This window comes from Pongo abelii, chromosome 2 (assembly GCF_028885655.2).
Source record: "Pongo abelii isolate AG06213 chromosome 2, NHGRI_mPonAbe1-v2.0_pri, whole genome shotgun sequence".
Classification (NCBI taxonomy): domain Eukaryota; kingdom Metazoa; phylum Chordata; class Mammalia; order Primates; family Hominidae; genus Pongo; species Pongo abelii.
In genome coordinates, this window is record NC_085928.1 from 987,277 (window position 1) to 1,007,635 (window position 20,359).

Sequence of the window (20,359 nt, forward strand, 5' to 3'; positions counted from 1 at the left end):
TTGTCAGACCAAGTTATGATTTGAATTCAGAAAATATGGACACCGTCAATAAAATGCTTCTCGCTGAGCTAGTCCTTGACTAGAAGTAGCACTTTTAAGTGTGGTTTTTAGAAACCTGAGAACTCTACACAGAAATGAATTCAGTGAATTTGATTACGTGTGCTTTGGTCATAGACCAGCAGAGAGATGATATTTGGCATATGTGTGGTGTCCACTGTGGCTGTCATTTCTCTACTTTAGAATCATCCCCCGCAGGGCTTTTCTCTGCTCATCCACTTAAGTGCTGCACATTCCTCGTCTGGGATTCCAGTGTCCAAGAACCTGTTTCTTTTGCCTTGTTGATTAGGCTCTGGCTGAGTTTATTAAAGCAGGAAGAATGAGCTTTCTCAGCCCAAATTCAGCCCTCAGGCCAGACTAGGATGTGCCTTTTTTTTTTTTTTTTTTTTTTTTGAGACAGAGTCTTGCTCTGTTGCCCAGGCTGGAGTGCGGTGGCACGATCTCAGCTCACTGCAACCTCCGCCTCCTGGGTTCAAGTGATCCTTCTGCCTCAGCCCCCCTAGTAGCTGGGATTACAGGCACACACCACCATGCCCGGCTAATTTTTGTGTTTTTAGTAGAGACAGGGTTTCGCCATGTTGGCCAGGCTGGTCTCAAACTTCTGCCCTCAGGTGTTCCACCCGCCTCAGCCTCCCAAAGTGCTGGGATTACAGGCGTGAGCCACTGTGCTGGGCCTTTTTTTTTTTTTTTTTTTTTTTTTAAATCTCTTTGTACCACTCGTACTGGAGAGACCTATAAGCCATAGGAGCTCACCCTCTTACACTAGAGTCTGGATTCTAAGTACTATATTATGAGGTGGTTTGGCATTGTGTGTGTTTCTTTAGTAATGGGCATATTAACATCAGAATAGAGGAAGTCTAGAAGCAGTTTATTCCTGGCCAGGTTGAGAGACTGTTAGAGTAAACATGCAGCCCTTTGTTTATTGGGTCTCAGACTGTGCACAGCTTATCAGTATAGTTAGTTTAAAAACGAGTAAGGAGGTAACCAGGGAGCCATAATAAGTTGTTTGCACTTGCTTTCAGTAATCCATATATTAAAAGTCCTGGTGAGAGGAATTACCACAATTATTTGCATTTTGCATAGCAGGCTAGAGTTTACCAAGTAATTTCATATATTTTAACTTTTGAACTTTCTAACAGGCATTTCAAATAGGGCAGCTTTTGTTCCATTTTCTTTTTCTTTCTTTCTTTCTTTCTTTTTTTTTTTTGAGACAGAGTCTTGCCCTGTTGCCCAGGCTGGAGTGCCGTGGCACAATCTCGGCTCACTACAACCTCCACCTCCCAGGTTCAAGCAATTCTCCTGCCTCAGCCTCCTGAGTAGCTGGGATTACAGGTGCATGCCACCATGCCCGGCTAATTTTTGTATTTTTTTTTTTAGTAGAGATGGGGTTTCACCATGTTGGCCAGGCTGGCCTTGAACTCCTGACCTTGTGATCCACCTGCCTCAGCCTCCCAAAATGCTGGGATTACAGGCATGAGCCACTGCACCTGGCCGTGGACTCCATTTTATATGTGAAAAAACTGGAGTTCACAGATGTGACCTTTCCATAACTATTCCAAGCTGATAAGAGTTTCTGACTCCAAATTTAAAGCATTTTCCTACCATACTTTGAAAGATGTATTGAAATTTAGTAGGGCTTTTTATATATTTGCTTTTGCCTTTCTTTAGGCATATACATGGGCTTCTATTTTAGCCATGGCATTGAGTTTTGATTCTGACGGGTAGGTCAGTGGAGAGAGGAGGTTACAGCCAGCCAGAAGAGAGACTTCCGCCTTCTCCCTTTCACTGTTCTGGGTCCTCCTTGGGCTCGCCGGATATCGAGTCCTGTGGTAAAGGAAAAGACAGGTTTCAGGAGCCTTGTTTGTGCTTGAGTCAATGTTAGTAAAGCAATATCGCTTGTATACTGCTTCGCATTTTTAATAGGGTTTGTGATAAGTTTTCTGCTGTTCACCACAGTGTTTGAGCGGGAGTGATAATATCTTTATCTTAAAGATAAACAACTGAAGTCACCTTGCTTGTAATTATAACCTGAACCGAGGTGGTTTGACTCCAGATCTCTTCTAGTAGGCCACGGTTGGCAGATTCAGAGGCTAAAGGTCCAGATGAAATAGAAAAATTGTGCCATTGATAGCATTTTCAGTAAACTTTAAGAAGAAAAGAGACATATTCATTAGTTACCCTGACAGTTGGGTCGGGAACCATAAAATCACCTATACAGTCCTGAAAGACGTCTCATACAATCAGAGAGAGAAACCGAGAGAGAGAAGGCCTGGTTTCCAAGTGGTTCCAGTTACTATATAAAAATAATTACAGAACCAGGTCCTGCTGGCCTTTCCCTGAAATAGATTAGGCCCTTTTGGAGCTCTGTTAACTCTTTGGAGCTATTCAGATGACATTCAGTTATTTTTTCTGTGTTAAGTAGAAACTCTGAGATCTATAGAGAAGCCCAGTTGTCTGTGTAAAGATGTCCTTGGCTAAATCCATGGCTCACATCTGTAATCCCAGCACTTTGGGAGGCCAGAGCAGGAGGATAACTTGAATCCAAGAGTTTGACAACAGCCTGGGCAACAAAGTGAGACCACCATCTCTACAAAAAAATGAGAAAAAAATTAGCCGTGCATGGTAGCATGCACCTGCAGTCCCAGCTACTTGGGAGGTTGAGATGGGAGGATCATTTAAGCCTGGGATGTCGAGGCTGCAGTGAACTGTGATTGTGATCACACCACTGCGCTTCAGCCTGGGTGACAGAGCAAGACCGTGTCTTAAAAAAAGTCTTTTTTCATATTGACCCAATTCTTCCCAGTTCTTTCTCACTTGATATTTTTAATACAGTGGATTCTTTTTCAGTCCTGTGGTAGAAGGGACTCCCAAGCTGTGGTCATTGGTTTGCTCAGCAAGTATTTAAGTATGTTGTCATGCAGTCTGTGTGCCAGGCACTGTACATTCATATGTTTAAAACTTAGTCTCTTTAGTGTCCTTTGTGATTTGTGTTTTCTTAAATTATCTGAAAGGTATGGACTTTGGAGCCATGCTGCCTGAATTTGAATCCTGGCTCCATCGTTTACTAGTTGCATGTTCTTATGCCTCAGTTTCCTCATCTATAAACTGAAGATAATGGTAGTACCCTCTTTATGAGGCAGGGTTATTGTGAGGGTTGCATAATTAATATTTGTGAAGCACTTGGAGACAGTGCCTGGCACATAGGAAGTGCTAATATCTACATGGCCTAATTGCCCCTCCTCTCTTCTCACCAGCCTTGGTAAAATCAGACTTCCTTCTCTCTCATGGGAATATATGGCCCATTGCTAGGCCTCTAAGTCTGGTGTCTGCTCTGAAGAGTTGATAGTGGAGAGAGGGAACGTTACCCAGCCTGTTATTCCTTCTCTGTCTTGTACCTTCTTCCTATGTTATCATTTCTGTTCCCATTGCTTTAAATATCCATTTTGTGTAGGCAATTCCCAAGTGTAAACCTTCAGTCCTTAGTTTCTGCCAGGACTTCAGACTGACTTAAAGACATCTCCATGTGGGGGGGTCTTAGCATCCCAAACTTAACATTCCTAATATAAAACTCTTTTTTTTTTTTGTCCTGAAAACTTGTTTTTTCGTAAGTTTTTCTCATCTCATTACATGAAAAGGGGAACGGATTGCCCAAGTCAAAAACCCAAGAGTATTTTTTTTTAACTCCTCTCCTTTACATTGAATCTGTCAGCAAGTCCTGTCTGTGCTGCTTCTAGAGTGCATCCCACTCTTCTACCTCCCTCCTTGCCTTTCTTACCACCCCAGTCACTTGTCGCTTGAGCTGCTGCCTGAGAAGCTTCCTCACTAGTCTCTCTGACTTCCACTGTCATTCCAAGAATGACATACAGTGCATTCTTCACACAGTAACCAGGGTGAGCTTTCAAAAATGTAAATTGGATTGTGTCCTTCCCTGCTTAAAAGCCTTCCGGACTCCCAATTGCCCACCTTGTCAGTCTTCCCTTTATCTGTTCACGTCTGTTACATGGTGTTTCTGCACTGGAATGGAAGATTTTTGAGACCATGGGTATTGGCTGTATCATTGCATAATTCCCAGTATCTGGTGTATAGTAGTTGTGCAGTAAAGACTTCCTAAGTGAACAAGAACATGCTCTTACTCTTATTTCTAATACATTTTTCACTCCCCCCACACCCCGACCCTTTCTTTTTTCCTTTTTTGTAAAGGATGAGCTTTGGAGGATCCAGGAGAAGCTGGAATGTTACTTTGGCTCCTTGGTTGGCTCGAATGTGTACATAACTCCTGCAGGATCTCAGGGCCTGCCACCCCATTATGATGATGTCGAGGTAAGAGATGGAGAAAATTGCCCCATGTTGGGAAGAATGAGTTGTTGGGAGCCTGGTTTAGTAGAGTTGTCAGGGTGAGCTCACATTATTCTCTAAGGCTCTTAGGTCTGTATTCGCTCTTTCTGTGCAGTTTTCTGGAGATATTGATTTCATCAAAATGTTGGGCTAAAGTAAATCCCACTAAACTGGTTTCCTGCTGTGTCTCAAAGGGACAGCTTGTTTCCAACCTTACTAATTTAAAGAGCCACACATTCCTCTGAAACAAGTATTTATTGAATTTATCTACAGAAAGGTGTGCTTGGCTTTTCCTTTAATTTCACAAAGTATGGTCTTTAATAAGATGAGGTCACAAATAATCCTTCATCTGCTTTCATTTTGTTCTTTTTCAGTAGCTGCCAAAAGTATGTATATATTTTCCATTTGTGAAAATCTTGGGGCAGCTTGAATGAGGGTCATGGTTTCACTTAAGCATTGGCATCTTGACAAGTGTTGATTTCACTCTGATGTGGCTTCCAAAAGAATTTAACTCTTTGGCTTATGTATTCCATAGTTTTATTTTTGTCCTAATATAAGGTGTAAACACAGAGTTATTGGTAAAAAGTCCCCTTTTTCTCCTTTGATAGCAATTTGACATCAATACATTTTCACAAAATGTTATTTTTAATATTTTTAATAGAATATCTTTGACTGAATAAAGAATAAAAAACTCGAAGTTTTCCTATCTGCCCAGGCCCTTTCAACATTCAGGATTTAGACATTCAGTAATATCTGAAGCTTGGCTTTTCCATCAGAGATTATGGGCTTTCAGCTGTCTGATAGAAGATTTAAAGGAATGAGATAGTGGGATATAAACAACTCAGTGAGGCTCTAAGAAAGTGAAAAGAATGAATATCCAGTGTCAGGATTCACGATTCCCTGTTTTTAAAAATAAAACCCAGTAATGGCAACTTTTGTTTAACTGTGGAATGACATGCATTTCTCATCTTTCATTTTTATTTTTTATCGGAAAACTTGTGCGCTTGACCCTTGTGCAGCGTGGGGGTTAGTGGTGCCAGCACCTTGTGCAGTCAGAAATCTGCTTGTAACTTTTGACTCCCCTAAAACTTAACTACTAGTAGCCTACCATTGCCTAGATATCTTACTGATAGCATAAATTGGTTAACACTTATTTTGTATGTTGTATGTGTTATATACTTTATTCTTCAGTGAAGGAACCTGGAGAAAAGTTATTAAGAAAATTATAAGAAAGGGAAAAGTATTTTTAGTATTGTATTTCTCAATACCGTAAGTTTACATCATTTGTTTACAAGCTGAATCGTCCATCTGAAATGGTGGGTAGCCACAGCTGCAGGCCTTAATCCACAATACACATCAAGCAATTCAACTTTTTCTTGTAATGTTACGAATTTTTTCTGTTTCTCGGGAGTACTTGCAGTAGCAGTAGTGGCACATCATATGGGTCCCATGGTGTTATTCAAGGCTTAAGGTGTTGCACTAAACATGATGAAAAATACACAAGAACTGTTGAGAGATCATTTTTTTACTGTGATACACAGTTCACTGGAGAGAGGAACTGTTCATGTGGAGATAATTAGCATCACACTTAAGCTCGTAGCAATAGCAACAGGAGGTAGCACAAAATTATTACAGTAGTACAATATGTACTAAAGTTAATTTTGTTCAGCTATTCCATATTGCATCTTTACGTTTGTTTACATTTCTTGACTGCAAATGGTGGTCTAGAAGTATTTGTATAGGTAAGTTTTGATAAATTTTAACCTTTTGTAATAGATTTGTGAATATTTTATGGTAGTAGATGATAGACTAGTATCTACATATGTTTTTATATTTGATGCATTTATGACATTCTTAATTCTTGATATTTTTTATGTTTTTCAAATTGTTGCAAATCTCCCCCAAATTTTCCAATATATTTATTGAAAAAAATCAGCATATAAGCGGACCTGCACGGTTCATTCCCATGCTGTTAGGCCAGGCATGGTGGCAAACGCCTGTGATCACTTTGGGAGGCCGAGGTGAATGGATTGCTTAAAGCCAGGAGTTCAGGACCATTCTGGGCAACAAAGTGACACCCCATCTCTACAAAAAAGATAAATTAGCTGGGAGCTGTGGTGTATGCCAGCTTCCCAATTACGCAGGAAGCTAGGGCAAGAGGATCATTGGAACCCAGGAGTTTGAGAGGCTGCAGTGAGCTGTGATTGTGACACTGCACTCCAGCCTGGCCAGCAGAGTGAGACTGTCTCTAAAAAATAAAAAATAAATAAAAAAAAAACCTGTGTTGTTCACGGTTCACCTGTATATTTGTCTAAGCCCTTAGAGGGCTAATAGTCCAGAAGCACTTTGTGTGTGAGTTGTCAGGAAGCTCTCTGATGCTCCTGGGCCTTGTGGGTCTCTAGGTTTTCATCCTGCAGCTGGAGGGAGAGAAACACTGGCGCCTCTACCACCCCACTGTGCCCCTGGCACGAGAGTACAGCGTGGAGGCCGAGGAAAGGATCGGCAGGCCGGTGCATGAGTTTATGCTGAAGGTATGTGATGACTGTTGTGGGCACCTCATTGTTAGAGCCATTGTGGTTTCCTCTGTTGCTAAGACAAGTTCAGGCTCAAGGTTTAGAGTTCGTGTGATGGTCCCCATGGGAATATATCCCTGGGTTTCAGGGCAGGGTGGTCCTCATTGCCGTCAGCCAGCACATGTAATTTCTGAAGGAGTCTTGGTGGTTTGCACTTGGAGAAGTGGGTTAAGGAAGTATTAAGTTCACTTCCCAAATAACCTGTTTTCATGTACAGTTCAAGTCCAACAGGAAGAAAGAGAATTCAGTGAACCACTGACTCCTCTAGAGGAAAAATGGAAGCTCTGGCCTTGGGCAGCTTCTCCGCATCTAAGACAATGGTCAGCACAGGGCTGGAAGTTGCTTAGGCAGAACATAGCCAGGGATCCCTTAGTTTTTTTTTTTGTTGCTAAAATTCCAGTGTGACTCATTTTCATCCTGGTCATATGGCGGACTATCTCTGTACCCCCTGCATACAGTTACCAGAACAGTAGTAATCAGGAAAGTTCTTGAGGATTCCTTCTCTGGGGAGTCAGGTGGCTTAATCATGTGCATGTTCCTTGGCATCTTGCTGCTGAGAAAATCTGTCTTTGAGCAGTTAACATCGATGGGAACATAGCCAGTCCCCAGCAGGAGAGGTTGTTGAGGAAAAGAACGTTAGATGGATAGGAGTAGTTCCATAATTCAACTTTATACTCTTTCTTAAAACATGTAACTTAATTTCCTTTAGCAATAAAACAATAGTTATTTTAAACCATTCCAAAGATTCTACCAGCCTGACACATTTGCATATACTTATTGTTTTTCTTGTGTCTCGAAGTTATAATTAGTCTGTTTCTTACTCAATGCCTTGTATGTTTCTTGATTTCAAAATCCTTACCTACCTCCCAGTAACTAAGGGAAACAATCTTGCCTTTTAGGATGGGTGTCTATATTATAGGAGACTTAAATAAATAAACAACAGTAAAGGTAACCTGACTGGTTTTTTTTATGCTTTTAGTCAGTGGTCATCAAACTGTGGCCCATGGGCCAGGAAATCTGGCCTGCTGCCTGTTTTTGTAAGTAGTTTATTGGAACACAGCCACACCCATTCCTTAATGTCCTGTGTTCACACTACTCCAGCAGAGCGGACTAGTTGCCACAGAGATCCCATGGCCCGCAAACCAAAAATATGTACTGTCTTTCCATTTGGCTCTTCACAGAGTTTGCCAGCTTCTGCTTTTGTTGCATCATGTTTACATAGATTCATGGTTGGTTATCTTTAAAGACTAAGCCATCTATAGTCTCGGAAGTCAGGGCTGAGTTACTCAGGCCGATGACCTGGCTACTTGCTCTGCCCAAGAAGGTCAGGCTTCATAGTGGCCTTTAAGTGTAAAGGGTGTGGATTCTTTGTATTGTTGCCATGCCCATTAAACAGTCAACACAGAGTCCATTAGGAGATGCACTGAGTCTCCTGGATGGAGAAAGACCATGTTGTACAGTATTGTTCAAGTGTGTATGTGCATGTCATTTTTTTTTTTTTTTTTTTTTTTTTTAGACAGAGTCTCACCCTGTCACCCAGGCTGGAGGGCAATGGCGTGATTTCAGCTCACTGCAACCTCTGCCTCCTGGGTTCAAGCGATTCTCCTGCCTCAGCCTCCCGAGTAGCTGGGATTACAGGTGCGCGACACCACGCCCGGCTAATTTTTTGTATCTTTAGTAGAGACAGGGTTTCACCATGTTGGCCAGGCTGGTCTCGAACTCCTGACCTTGTGATCTACCTGCCTCGACCTCCCAAAGTGCCGGGATTACAGGCGTGAGCCACCGCGCCCAGCCCACATTTGAGCTTTTAAGCAGTGGGCCTCTTCAGGCGAAACCTGTGTCAATGCCCAAAGATGAAATAGAAAGGCTTAGTGGCTGTGGTTAAGGGATAGGCATGGGAGGGTGACAGTGGAGGTCTTGGAGCCCTTATCCGCTTCTTTCCCCTACGCCAGTGGCAGCCCGTTCAGTTCATCTGCAGACCCAGACTCCCAAGATGAGATCACCCCTGTGATGGAAACACCACTCTGTGGCTCAGGGATCTGACAGATCTGAGTTTGAATTCAGCTGCTGTCACTTATTAGCTGTATGTCCTTGGTCAAGTTATTCATCCAAGTCTCCGTTTCCTCTTTATTAAAACAGAGGTCAAAATATTTACCTTGCAGGCTATGAGGATTGAAAAATATTATTTTGCTGCCTCCTTTACAATAAATCTTTAGGCGGGGTGCGGTGGCTCACGCCTGTAATCCCAGCACTTTGGGAGGCCGAGGCAGGTGGATCACCTGAGGTCAGGAGTTCGAGACCAGCCTGACCAACGTGGAGAAACCCCATCTCTAGGGAAAATACAAAATTAGCTGGGCATGGTGGCAGGTGCCTGTAATCCCAGCTACTCAGGAGACTGAGGCAGGAGAATCACTTGAACCCAGGAGATGGAGGTTGCAGTGACCGAGATCACGCCATTACACTCCAGCCTGGGCAACAAGAATGAAACTCCGTCTCAAAAAAAAAAAAAAAATCTTTACAGGCAATATCTGTATGTCTGTCTTAGTTTTTCTGTTGCTTCTTGTCAAATTACCACAAACTCAATGGTTTAAAACAACATAAATTCATTATCTTATGCTTCTGGAGGTCAGGAGACTAAAAGCGGTCTCACTAGGGTTGCTGTACTGCATTCCTTCAGGAGGCTGTAGGGGAGAATGTTTACTTTTCCAGCCAGGAGGGTGGGGCAAATGTGTATGAAATGAATGAAATATAGTCATGTGCCACTTGACATTTTAGTCAACAACAGACTGTATATGTGGCAGTTGTCCCATAAGGTTATAATGAAGCTGAAAAATTCCTATCACCTAGTGTTATTGTAGCCATTGTAAAATGTTGTAGTGCTACGCATTACTCATGTTTGTGGTGATGCTAGTCTAAACAACCCTACTTCTTTGCTAGTCATATAAAAGTGTACAGTAGGGCCCTAGGCTCTCCCATTCACTTACCATCACTGATGGGCTCACCCAGAGTAACTTCCAGTCCTGTGTAGATGTACCATTTTTTATTGTTTATACTGTATTTTTACTTGTCCATGTTTACATATATTTAAGTACACAAACACCATTGTGTTACAGTTTTCTCCAGCATTCAGTACCGTCACATGCTGTATAGGTTTGGAGCCTAGGAGCAGTAGGCTGTACCATGTAATGTACGTAGTACACTGTACTACCTAGATTTGTAAGTACACTTTGATGTTTGCACAGTGACAAACCACTTTTCTCAGAACATAACCCCATTATTAAGTGACGTGTGACTGTATACGTGAGAGCCTCACTCAGGCTGGCAGAGACACTCAGTAAATGATAGTTATAATTATCAGTAAAGCATTTACTTGAAGTACTGTCAGTTTGTTGTCATTCAGAGAAAATTTGCAACTAAGAGCTCTTATGAATATATATCATGATATATTCCTCTTGCTTTGAGGAGAATCTTAATTTTTTTTTTAAGCTGGTATTTCTTGAGCTCTTTCTCCAGGGCTCATGGTCTTAACCATTGCACTAGACTACCTCTTGTAGTTGCAGAGAGAAGATGAGCTGCCCTCAAGATTCCCTCTTTTCTCCATAGGTAGCTGCTATATGGAATATTTTGGCCTGAATGGGATTAGGAAGGAGGCAGCTCAGGGCAGGAGTAATTTGGGGAGAATGTTTTGGTCCACTCACTTGGAATACGGTAGAGGAGGCTCAGCTGCCCAAGAAAATGATGAATTTTTGATTACATCTTATTTTTCAGTTCAAATAAGGATTGTATAGTTTTTCAATTCATCCCAACATTCATTGAGCCTGTGTTGAGTGCTAGGTGCTTTGCTAGGGTAGGCTCTGGGAAAGACAAGATGGTAAGATACAGACCCTGCGCCTAGAAGTACTCAAAAATTATCAGGAGGTGGACTGGTGGATAAAATCATATAATCCAATCACATGCCCATCATTGCCCTAAGAGCTTGGAAGCAGCATCTCTAATCCTCAAAATAATCCTGTAATGTTTGGGGCTATTAACCTTCATTTTACAGATAAAGAAACTGAGGCTTTGGGCAGGTAAATTGCCAGATCATCAGCCAGTAAGTGGCTGTGTCTGTGTGACTCTAAATTAAAGCTCCTACTCTTAACCACCGAAGCATGCGAGAGGGAGGAAGCAGGCTTCCCAGGCACAGGATGTTACCTTCCTTGATCCCTGCATCAGGGCAGGGTAGTCTCAGGTGAGTCTAGTCTCACCTTGAGAATGAAAAGATAGTGACTTCAGGCACCGAGAGCCTCTGTGGATCATGGTTAACAGTGACAGGCTCACAGACACAGAGAAACTAGACTAGCTGCACACAACATGAGCCCAGCATATAGACTGTGCCTTGAGGTTGTGGTTTCTAGAATGGAGAACTGAGACTCAAAGCCCATATTTATCTCCCTGAAATAAAGAGGACTGAGAAGGAATACGTATTAACTTCTCTCCCCTTTCCTATTCCTTCCTTTAGCCGGGTGATTTGTTGTACTTTCCCAGAGGAACCATTCATCAAGCGGACACTCCTGCGGGGCTGGCCCACTCGACTCACGTGACCATCAGCACCTACCAGAACAAGTAAACACTGCCTCCGAGCTGCGCATGCTAGGACAGCTCTGAGTCCTGGCCTGCAGCAGCCACGTTCAGGAGGGACATGAGGGAGTTGGCACCTACCTCCTATGCAAACCCCAGGGTTTCTGTCCTTTGCTGACTTCCACATTCCTTTGATGTCCCATGTATGTGACTGGTCCCTCTGGACTTGCTCCTGGGGACATCATGAACCTGACTCTATGTAGGACGTGGGGCGTTGCCCAAATAGAGAGTCCTATAGTTTGGAAAGAAAGAGACTAGCTGTGGGTACCTCAGTGTGTTAGTGATGCCAGGCTGGGCTCATACTCTCTCTCTTTTTTTTTAATATGAGAAAATATATGGAACATAAAATATACCATTTTAAACCATTTTAAAGCATAGTTTGACATTAATTATATTCACACTCTTGTGCAACCATCACCACTATTCGTTTCTAAAACATGTTTATTCCAACAGAAACTCTACCCATTGAAATCTCTTGGTCTCTTTGAGGTTTCTCTTTTTACAGTCCATGAAGTTAAAGTAGGACAGGCAGTCTGGAACAGCAGGAACTAAAGTGCATGTGCTGACAGCAGTTCCAATTAAAATCATGTTCATTTCAGCTAGTACCTCCTCACTGGGTGGCAGTGCTGTGTGAGTTATATCCAAAAAGCAGCAATCTTGCTGGTCCAAATCATATTTAAAAATACTAATCATGGCCAGGTGTGGTGGCTCACTCCTGTAATCCCAGTACTTTGGGAGGCTGAGGCGGGTGGATCGCTTGAGGTCAGAAGTTTGAGACCACCCTGGCCAACATGGTGAAACCCCGTCTCTACTAAAAAAAAAATACAAATATTAGCCAAGTGTGGTGGTGTGCACCTGTAATCCCAGCTACTCTGGAGGTTGAGGCAGGAGAATCACTTGAACACAGGAGGTGGAGGTTGCAGTGAGCCAAATCACGCCACTGCACTCCAGCCTGGGCAACAAAGCGAGACTCTGTCTCAGGGGAAAAAAAAAAAAAATACTAGTCATGAGTTAATGTGTTAAACAAATATGTACTAGACATTGTGTTTGTTGCTGGGAATTCAAGGATTTTATTGAAGAGGTTTTGAGAGAGCTTATACTTTGGAAGTGGTTGTAGGAGAAGAGATGGTGTGATAAATTCTGTTGTAGGTTTGCGGAGGAGACTCTTGGAGCATAGACGAATGCATTTAGCTAAGTAGGGGCATTAGGGAAGCCTTCAGAAATGACACCAATGCTGAGTGAGTCTTAAAGGATGAGTAAGTAGGGGTGGGTCAGCAGATCAGAGTAGGAGAGGACATTCTAGGTCCAAGGGACGGCAAGTCACCTCCTACCTTCAAGGCCAGAACTTGCAAAACAAGTTAGTAAGCATACCTCTGCTTCCTCCTCAGACTTTTCCGTGTGAATTTCACGTCTACATTTAAAAGACTTACTGGAGGAATTAGCTGAGGCCTGGCCCTAGTTTAGTGCTATCTTTCCTACAAGTAGAAGGCCCAAGCTTGTATTAGGCTTCCATTTTGAAAAATGCCCTCATCACTGTGGCTAGGTAGGTTCTTTGCATCTTAAGGGACAGAAAGTCACCAAAGCCAGCTCAAGAAGTGCACGGTCACTTGAGGCAGTAAGTCCTAGAAACTATAGAAAGGCCAGGCTACAGAGAGGCTGGAATCAGAAGTCCATTCTGGATTCAGAGCAGTTCTGGACCACATAGTTTGGCACTTTGAATATCCGTGCATCTGCTGGTGTCCCATCGTTAATGTTTCTCAGGTACTCCCTTTCTGTAGTTCTCTTTTCCATTTCTCTTGCTGCTACCAACTGGTTTTCTAGCGACTGGTGTTTTCTCCCTTCTGTTCCTTCTTCAGCTTCTGTTTACTCATAACATTAGGCCATCACCAGTTGCTGCTCTGACCTCCCTCTATCTCATTGACCCTATTAGCTTTTGCTTCTGTTAAGGACCTGACTCACTGTCTGTTTCCCATTCCCAAGAGTGAAGAACTGGCCGGCTGCCCCTGGGTCCTATTCATTTCTTCTCTTTTCAGCTGGGGCTGGGAAGAGCTTCCTAAGTTACAGAAGTTGCCTGCTTAGGATTGTGGGTGGGTACCATGATCAATGTGTCCAGGCTGGATTTTGACCTGTGTCTTGGTCAGTGATGCTGGAGCTAGAATGAGAAGATGTGACTTGAGGGCCATTGCTCCCCAGAAATGATCCTGTGTTTTGAGCCTAATGCTCCTTCAGGTACCATGTAAAGGTGAATATTTGGGGCCTCTTCCTAACACCTCTCAAGGTAGCATTGTTGGAGTGTTTGGGGGTCTGCTGTATGTTGTTGATGTGGTTGTTTTACCAAAGTGAACCCTTCAAGAGATATTCCTAAATTGTGGGAAGTCCCAATGTCTATTCTGACGCTTAGAGGAGCACTATTTAACTTCTACTAAATTCCTGCATGAGCTGTTGCTGTATGACTTCCACCTACATAACCCTGCAAAGGAAGCACCTATTTTATGGTGCTGAGAGATCTGCATGTGCCCTCCAGGTTGAGACTCAATTAAAGATGCAGGGTTGGATATAACATTAAGTCACAAAGCAGTGAGGCCGCCAGGTAGTAGATGTCTTGGGAAAAGTGTCTCTCATGTGGCTTTTGTCCTCCTTTGCAACTTTTCTGGGAGGGAAGCATAACAGTGTTAATTTTGCTTACTGAGTGAGAAGTAAAAGTCATACTGTGAATTTCCATTTTCCACTAGCCGGCAATTTGAAAGCTGCTGGTGACACAGGAAAATTTTAAATAGCTAAGAAATGTTTAAAGAGAGCATCCCCACAGAGTGCGTTTCTTACACTGGCACACACTTAGGAATGAGCCAATTCCAGATACCCCAGAGAAAGCAAAGGTAATTGAATAGGGATGTTTGTCCCTAGATGTTATTTTTAGTCACTGGCTTCTATCCCCTGGTAAAACCACTGCTAGACATAATTGTTTTGGAATTATTGATGGTAGATATTTTCTTCAGGAGTAGCATCCCTTGTAAGTGACAAGGAAAATGTAACATACAACTGTTCAAATAATTACACAATCCAGAGATCTGGCTGTTACCCCAAATTTCTGTTGTATTTATTGCACATAAAATTTGGTTTTAGGTCCTATAATGACTGTTTAAATTTCCTACAAATCTCCCCTCATAGATGCTTTTGTTAAAAATTTGGTCCGTTGAACTTCCTGTTTTATGAAAGTCTATGGTTAATTTTCTGAGAGCTTTTTTAAAAGAAATCAGTATTGAAGCCTAGCTTCCCACTTTTTACTTTGCAAGTGAGTGTCTGGAATGGGGAGGGAGGAAACAGGGTGGTTGATAAAGGTCTTAGATTTCCATGCTGAGTAATGTCCAATTAATGGAACTCAAAATGCCTGGACAGGGAAGCCATAATCCAATTTGTAACTTTTGGCTTTACTAGCAATAAGTATTTTATGTATATTTCGTATGCACTCACTGTTTTGGCTTTTTTTTTCCCCCTTGGTACATATCCTAGTTCATGGGGAGATTTCCTTTTGGATACCATCTCGGGGCTTGTATTTGATGCTGCAAAGGAAGACGTGGAGTTACGGGCCGGCATACCCCGGCAGCTGCTCCTGGTAAGGAGTAAAGGCAGGTAGGAATGAAGGATGGTAGCTGCAGCCCAGGCCAGCTGAAGTCCTACCTTAAGGACCCCAGGATACTTCTTCCCACATGAGCCAGGCTTGTCTACTGTGCTGCACTGCTGAGCTGTGTGACTTGCAGAATGAGTGGAGTGCCGTGTGTTATGTGGTGATCCAAAGAACTGTGATGTTGTACAGACAGCTCTGTATTTCACAGTGGCAGTAGCAGGCAGTGTGAAAATGTTGGTTGAGTAAATGAATAGTATGGCCAGGAGAACTGTAGATTTAGTACACATCAGACTACTAGTTAAGAGAAACTCACTGTACTGGAGATCCTGGCCTCGGTGTATTCGTTGGCCTCCTGTTCTTTTATTACATTTTGAAACAGGAGTGTTATTTGATTAGTTTTGAGATGAGTGGATTAGAGCTGAGTTGAACAAAGGTTGCTTCCTCTGAAGCATTCATCTTAGGACAGTGACCTGCTTTCCAAAAGGCAGAGCTCAGACTGTACCATATTTCCAAGGATCTCTATTTCTAGGCCAAATTCTGAAAATTTTTTGCAAACAATAGGCAGCTTAGAATTAACGGTGTTTATAAGGAAATGATGAGATATCATTCTTAGGGGCTCAGGTTGTCCCTTCCCCTTTGGAATGATATGGATTAATGTCTATACCGGGTGGCTGGCAGTTTTGCAGTCTACTGTGGAGACTGAGCTGGGCAGTAAGTTCTGCTGGCATCTGGGCCAGGACTGACTTCTGTGTTCCTAGCAGGTGGAATCCACAACTGTTGCAACAAGACGATTAAGTGGCTTCCTGAGGACACTTGCGGACCGGCTGGAGGGCACCAAAGAAGTGCTTTCCTCAGACATGAAGAAGGATTTTATTATGCACAGACTCCCCCCTTACTCTGCGGGAGATGGGGCAGAGCTGTCAACACCAGGTGGAGCTTGCTGTTTTCTTCTGGGTGGTCAGAGGCTAATGCAGGATGTTTGCGGTTTTTCTGAGTAGGCTCCTTTTTGAACAGATGGAAAGTATGAAGTGCTTTTGTGTTAATGTGGACCTACATCCATCCTTAGTGTATATGGCCAGACGAGAGGTGCTGCACTCAACCTTTAGCAACCTGTATCTTAGAAGTCATTTGGAAAGAACTTGTGTCCCACCCTGATGGGAAATAAGAGTCCTGTCCTTTTGGGTGAGAAATATGTATATTTATAGGTACTCTGGTATTCATAGTCTTCAGGAAGTTTTCAAAATTTTGGAACATCGAAATAATCTTGTTGGAATTAAGTCAGGGATGGGTTGTCTTTGTTTGTGTTGCTTAAAGGAATACCTGAGGCTGGGTAATTTATATAGAAAAGAAGTTTATTTGGCTCATGGTCTGCAGGCTGTACAGGCTGTACAAGAAGCATGGTGCTGGTATCTGCATTTGGAGAAAACCTCAGGCTAAATCACAGGCTAAATCACAGTGGAAAGGGAAAGGGAGCTGGCATTTGCAGAACACATGGTGAGAGAGGAAGCAAGAGCGAGGAGAAGTGCCAGGCTCTCTCTAACACCAGCTGTCATGGGAACTAATGGAACAAGAAGTCACTCACCGCCCCCAACCCCAGGGAATTATCTATTCATGAGGGATCTGCTCCCCACAATGTGACCCAAACACCTCCCCTTAGGCTGCACCTCCACACTGGGGATGAAATTTGAACATGAGATTTGGATAGGACAAACATCCAAATCATAGCATGGGTAAAATGGTTACCATCAGCCAGTGAGATTCAGGAAATGTCCAAGATTATCATCAACCTTCTCCAAGGTACAGGTGCCTAATTTATGACAGATTTAGGCTGCAAATGATTTAACATACTTCTGGATGGATGATGTCATTGATGACTTCCAGATGGATGATGTCAGTATCATAGCAAAGACCACCAAGAACATACTCCTGAATTCAGATGAAATTGGACTTATTGACTTGTTGCAGTGGGAAGACCTCACACCATTGAGAACTGCAGGGCATCTCAGTAAAAGGGTGTTAGAAAAGATTTATAGGACTCAGGTGTACGTTAGGTGGTTTTAGAGAGGGTTCAAGGCAGCAGGGCTTTGCTCTGGATTGGATGCTGTCAGAAAATGGAAGGGATTCTATGATTAAGTCTCCTAAATGTTATCTGGTAGGCAGGAGGAATGTATGAGGCTGAAGTTATCAATGCTAAAGCAGAAGTGGTCACTCATTAGCCAGAGTAGGGGGATGTTTGGTCAGTGTTGTGGTTTGGAATATGTTCTTGCCTTGCCTGAGTCCAGACATGAGTATGTATGGAGTGGTGGTGTTTTGTTTTGACCTATCATGGTCACAGAGTGATCTCTGATGTTAGCATTCTGTGGAATTGCCTGTGTTCAACAGGAGAACACAAAGACCTAGCTGTGAGTACCAGGCCAGCTTTTTGGCTGCTCTTCTTTCTCAGGGTTGAGTGAAAAGAGTATTTTTTACTAACTTTAATAAAACTCTTAATTATGACCAAGAGAGAACCACTGAGATAGATAATCTATAAGGTCCCTTCCAACACTGATTCTATATACATTTTTATCATAGTCTTTGGAGGAAGCTTAGAATTTGTTTTTGATTGTAGCTATTCAAAATAGCAGATGTTTTACAAGCACATGGTTTAATCTTTAGCAGAACAGTTTGCTTATGCACCAGCTTATGGCCCAGACTACTTCAGTGTTTTCCTTATCTTAGGCATTATACTCAATAAAGTGATGATCCCTCACGACTCCTTCCCCGTGCAGATGACCCTGTAAGGCTAGTCTGTTTTTATTGGGTATTGTTCCACTAAGCTAAATCCAATTTGGAAAAAAAAAAGTTTTCTGTGGACTTTATTAGATGGCTTTTGTAGGATACTATGTCTTGACTTACATAGACTGAATAACTGACCAGGGTCACACACCTAATAATTGGTGGAGGAGTGCAATTTTGAACTCAGCTAGTACTTCCGGAGTCCACGTGTTGAGCAAGAAGCTTGTAGAGGACAGAACCTGGAGGAGTGAGTGTCTGTGCAGAAAGCGCCACAGCCTTATGTGCTGTGATAGCCACTGTACTTCGATGGTATTATTTTTGTATATTTCTTGTACTTATAAGCTTACATTGTTATTTATCTAATTCTGTGTCTGTCTTCACTGTAAGAATGAGCTGCATAACGATGTGAACTATAATATCAGTACAGTGTTGGGGTAAGCAAATTCTTCAGTTGGAGCGTATGCCATGTTTGGATTCACCTGTAAATTGTTAGGAAATGTGTTTTCTATGTGTATGTGTAAGCAAGTTTGAATCTGCCTGTTTCCTTTTTTGAAGGTCGGCTTTCTCTCTTTGGGGTTTTCTAGGTGGAAAGTTACCGAGGCTGGACAGTGTAGTGAGACTGCAGTTTAAAGACCACATTGTCCTCACAGTACTGCCAGATCAAGATCAATCTGTGAGTATCCAAGAGGGAGGAGATTTCCTCTCTTCTCAGGGTGTTTTTCATCAGAGGCCTCAGGTTATTAGATTAACCACTGGTCTCTGCCCTTCTTCTTTGGGAATCCACCTGCATTCAGTTTAATGCCATTTCTTCAGGTCAGATGATGACCAAATCTCAGTTCCAATTCCATATTTTCTTGCCCTCATCCTCACAGAACCTTCCTTCATTCCCTTTATGTGGTGATTAATGTCTGGTCTTTGCGTCCCATCCTACTTTGGGCCTTACTGTTCTTGCTTGGACAGCCACAGACCTCGTTCCTGAGTTTCTTAGCCCCAGTCCTCCACACTGTGCAGATCTATATTTCTGTGTGGTTTTGTGGATATTGTTGCATCTCCTTAAACTCTATCCTGTAGATTATGGAGAACAAAGTCTATATTCTGTAACTTTGCTTCCTAGCCCAGTGATTCCCCAAACTGGCTAACTGATCATGGAGTCAACTGGAAAGCTTTTTAAAATTATAAATTCCTGGGTTTCATCTGGTCTTGGAGCCTTTGGATTTATGTTTTCATAGAGCTCCCTGTACAGTCCTAAGGACCTTGGAACGATCTCATACCATATGGCTTCACCTCATTCCTCCTAATCAGCTCTCTAAGGAGCTATCCCATGAATGATCAAGGGGGATGAGAGGGGCACTCAACATGTCTCGATAACCAGATTGTTCCAGCCATCAGGGCCAGACTTGGAATATATATATATGAATATACATGTACATATATATATATATCCATCCTCAAAAGTACATATTCCTACATCCCTGTCTAAAAAAAAAAATAGTGATTCTGACAACCAGTCAGTTTGAGACATTGTACGCTAGGCTAAGATTTTTTTGCCCTTATCTAAGAGGTGACAAAGAATGACTAAAGGCTCTGGAAGAGACAATAAACTGCACTGTGTAACACGGGGAGTGAAGGGAGATAGGGACCATTTGGGAGGGTAGTGTAATTGAAATGGAGTTTTTTTATCGATCACACAGCTGGTATTTCTCAGGAGTTAATGACTTCATGATTATAAATTGTCAGTTTATACCTAGAAATGTCAGATATTTTTGATTCAAAAAAGATAGTGCAGGTATGATTTAAAAAACTGAGCATTTCATTGATAAGTTGATACATAAATCATTGCTTTCTCATTAAATCCTGAAGATGCTCTTCCAGGTAGCACTCCAGCTGTTTTATCTTTAACAACTTAGAATGCCCATTAATTGCCACATACAAATAGTAACCTGTGGTGACTAACGAAGTATAGACATTGTGTGGATGCACACACCCATCACTTTTTGCCAAAAGGATTCTTTACAGTATTCAATAAATTTCACTTGAGCACCAAGGCTTTTAAAATTTTTCTTGGTGTTGACCTATTGGAAAACCTTCCTAGTACTGACACCTTCAGTGTTGTGTTGTTGATGGCCTAATGCATTTATTTTTTCCCCAAAGGATGAAGCTCAAGAAAAGATGGTGTACATCTATCATTCCTTAAAGAATAGCAGAGAGATACACATGATGGGAAATGAAGAGGAAACAGAGGTTTGTTCCAACTGAAAACAAATGCCTATCCTGTGACTTGGGTGGTGGTTGGGAAGAATTGATTATTTTTGATTTATAGGTAATATGCTTTTTATGGCTGCACTGTGGACTTACCATTTTGCACTACTCACAG

At 42.3% G+C, this 20,359-nt stretch overlaps 1 protein-coding gene across 7 annotated transcripts in view; it reads left to right on the plus strand.

Annotated features, from left to right (window-relative positions):
• The window catches only part of RIOX2 (ribosomal oxygenase 2), a 28,299-nt gene that overhangs the window by 6,530 nt on the left and 1,410 nt on the right, over positions 1 to 20,359 (plus strand). For 5 of the 7 annotated variants that reach the window (XM_024244168.3, XM_063721648.1, XM_063721647.1 and 2 more), the window contains 7 exons: positions 4,258 to 4,377; positions 6,795 to 6,923; positions 11,467 to 11,570; positions 15,096 to 15,198; positions 15,969 to 16,140; positions 18,570 to 18,658; positions 20,137 to 20,226. In XM_024244168.3, the coding sequence (XP_024099936.3) occupies positions 4,258 to 4,377; positions 6,795 to 6,923; positions 11,467 to 11,570; positions 15,096 to 15,198; positions 15,969 to 16,140; positions 18,570 to 18,658; positions 20,137 to 20,226 (807 nt within the window). The remainder of the gene's footprint in view (positions 1 to 4,257; positions 4,378 to 6,794; positions 6,924 to 11,466; positions 11,571 to 15,095; positions 15,199 to 15,968; positions 16,141 to 18,569; positions 18,659 to 20,136; positions 20,227 to 20,359) is intronic. The other 2 variants (XM_024244170.3, XM_054550487.2) reach the window with 1 other exon arrangement.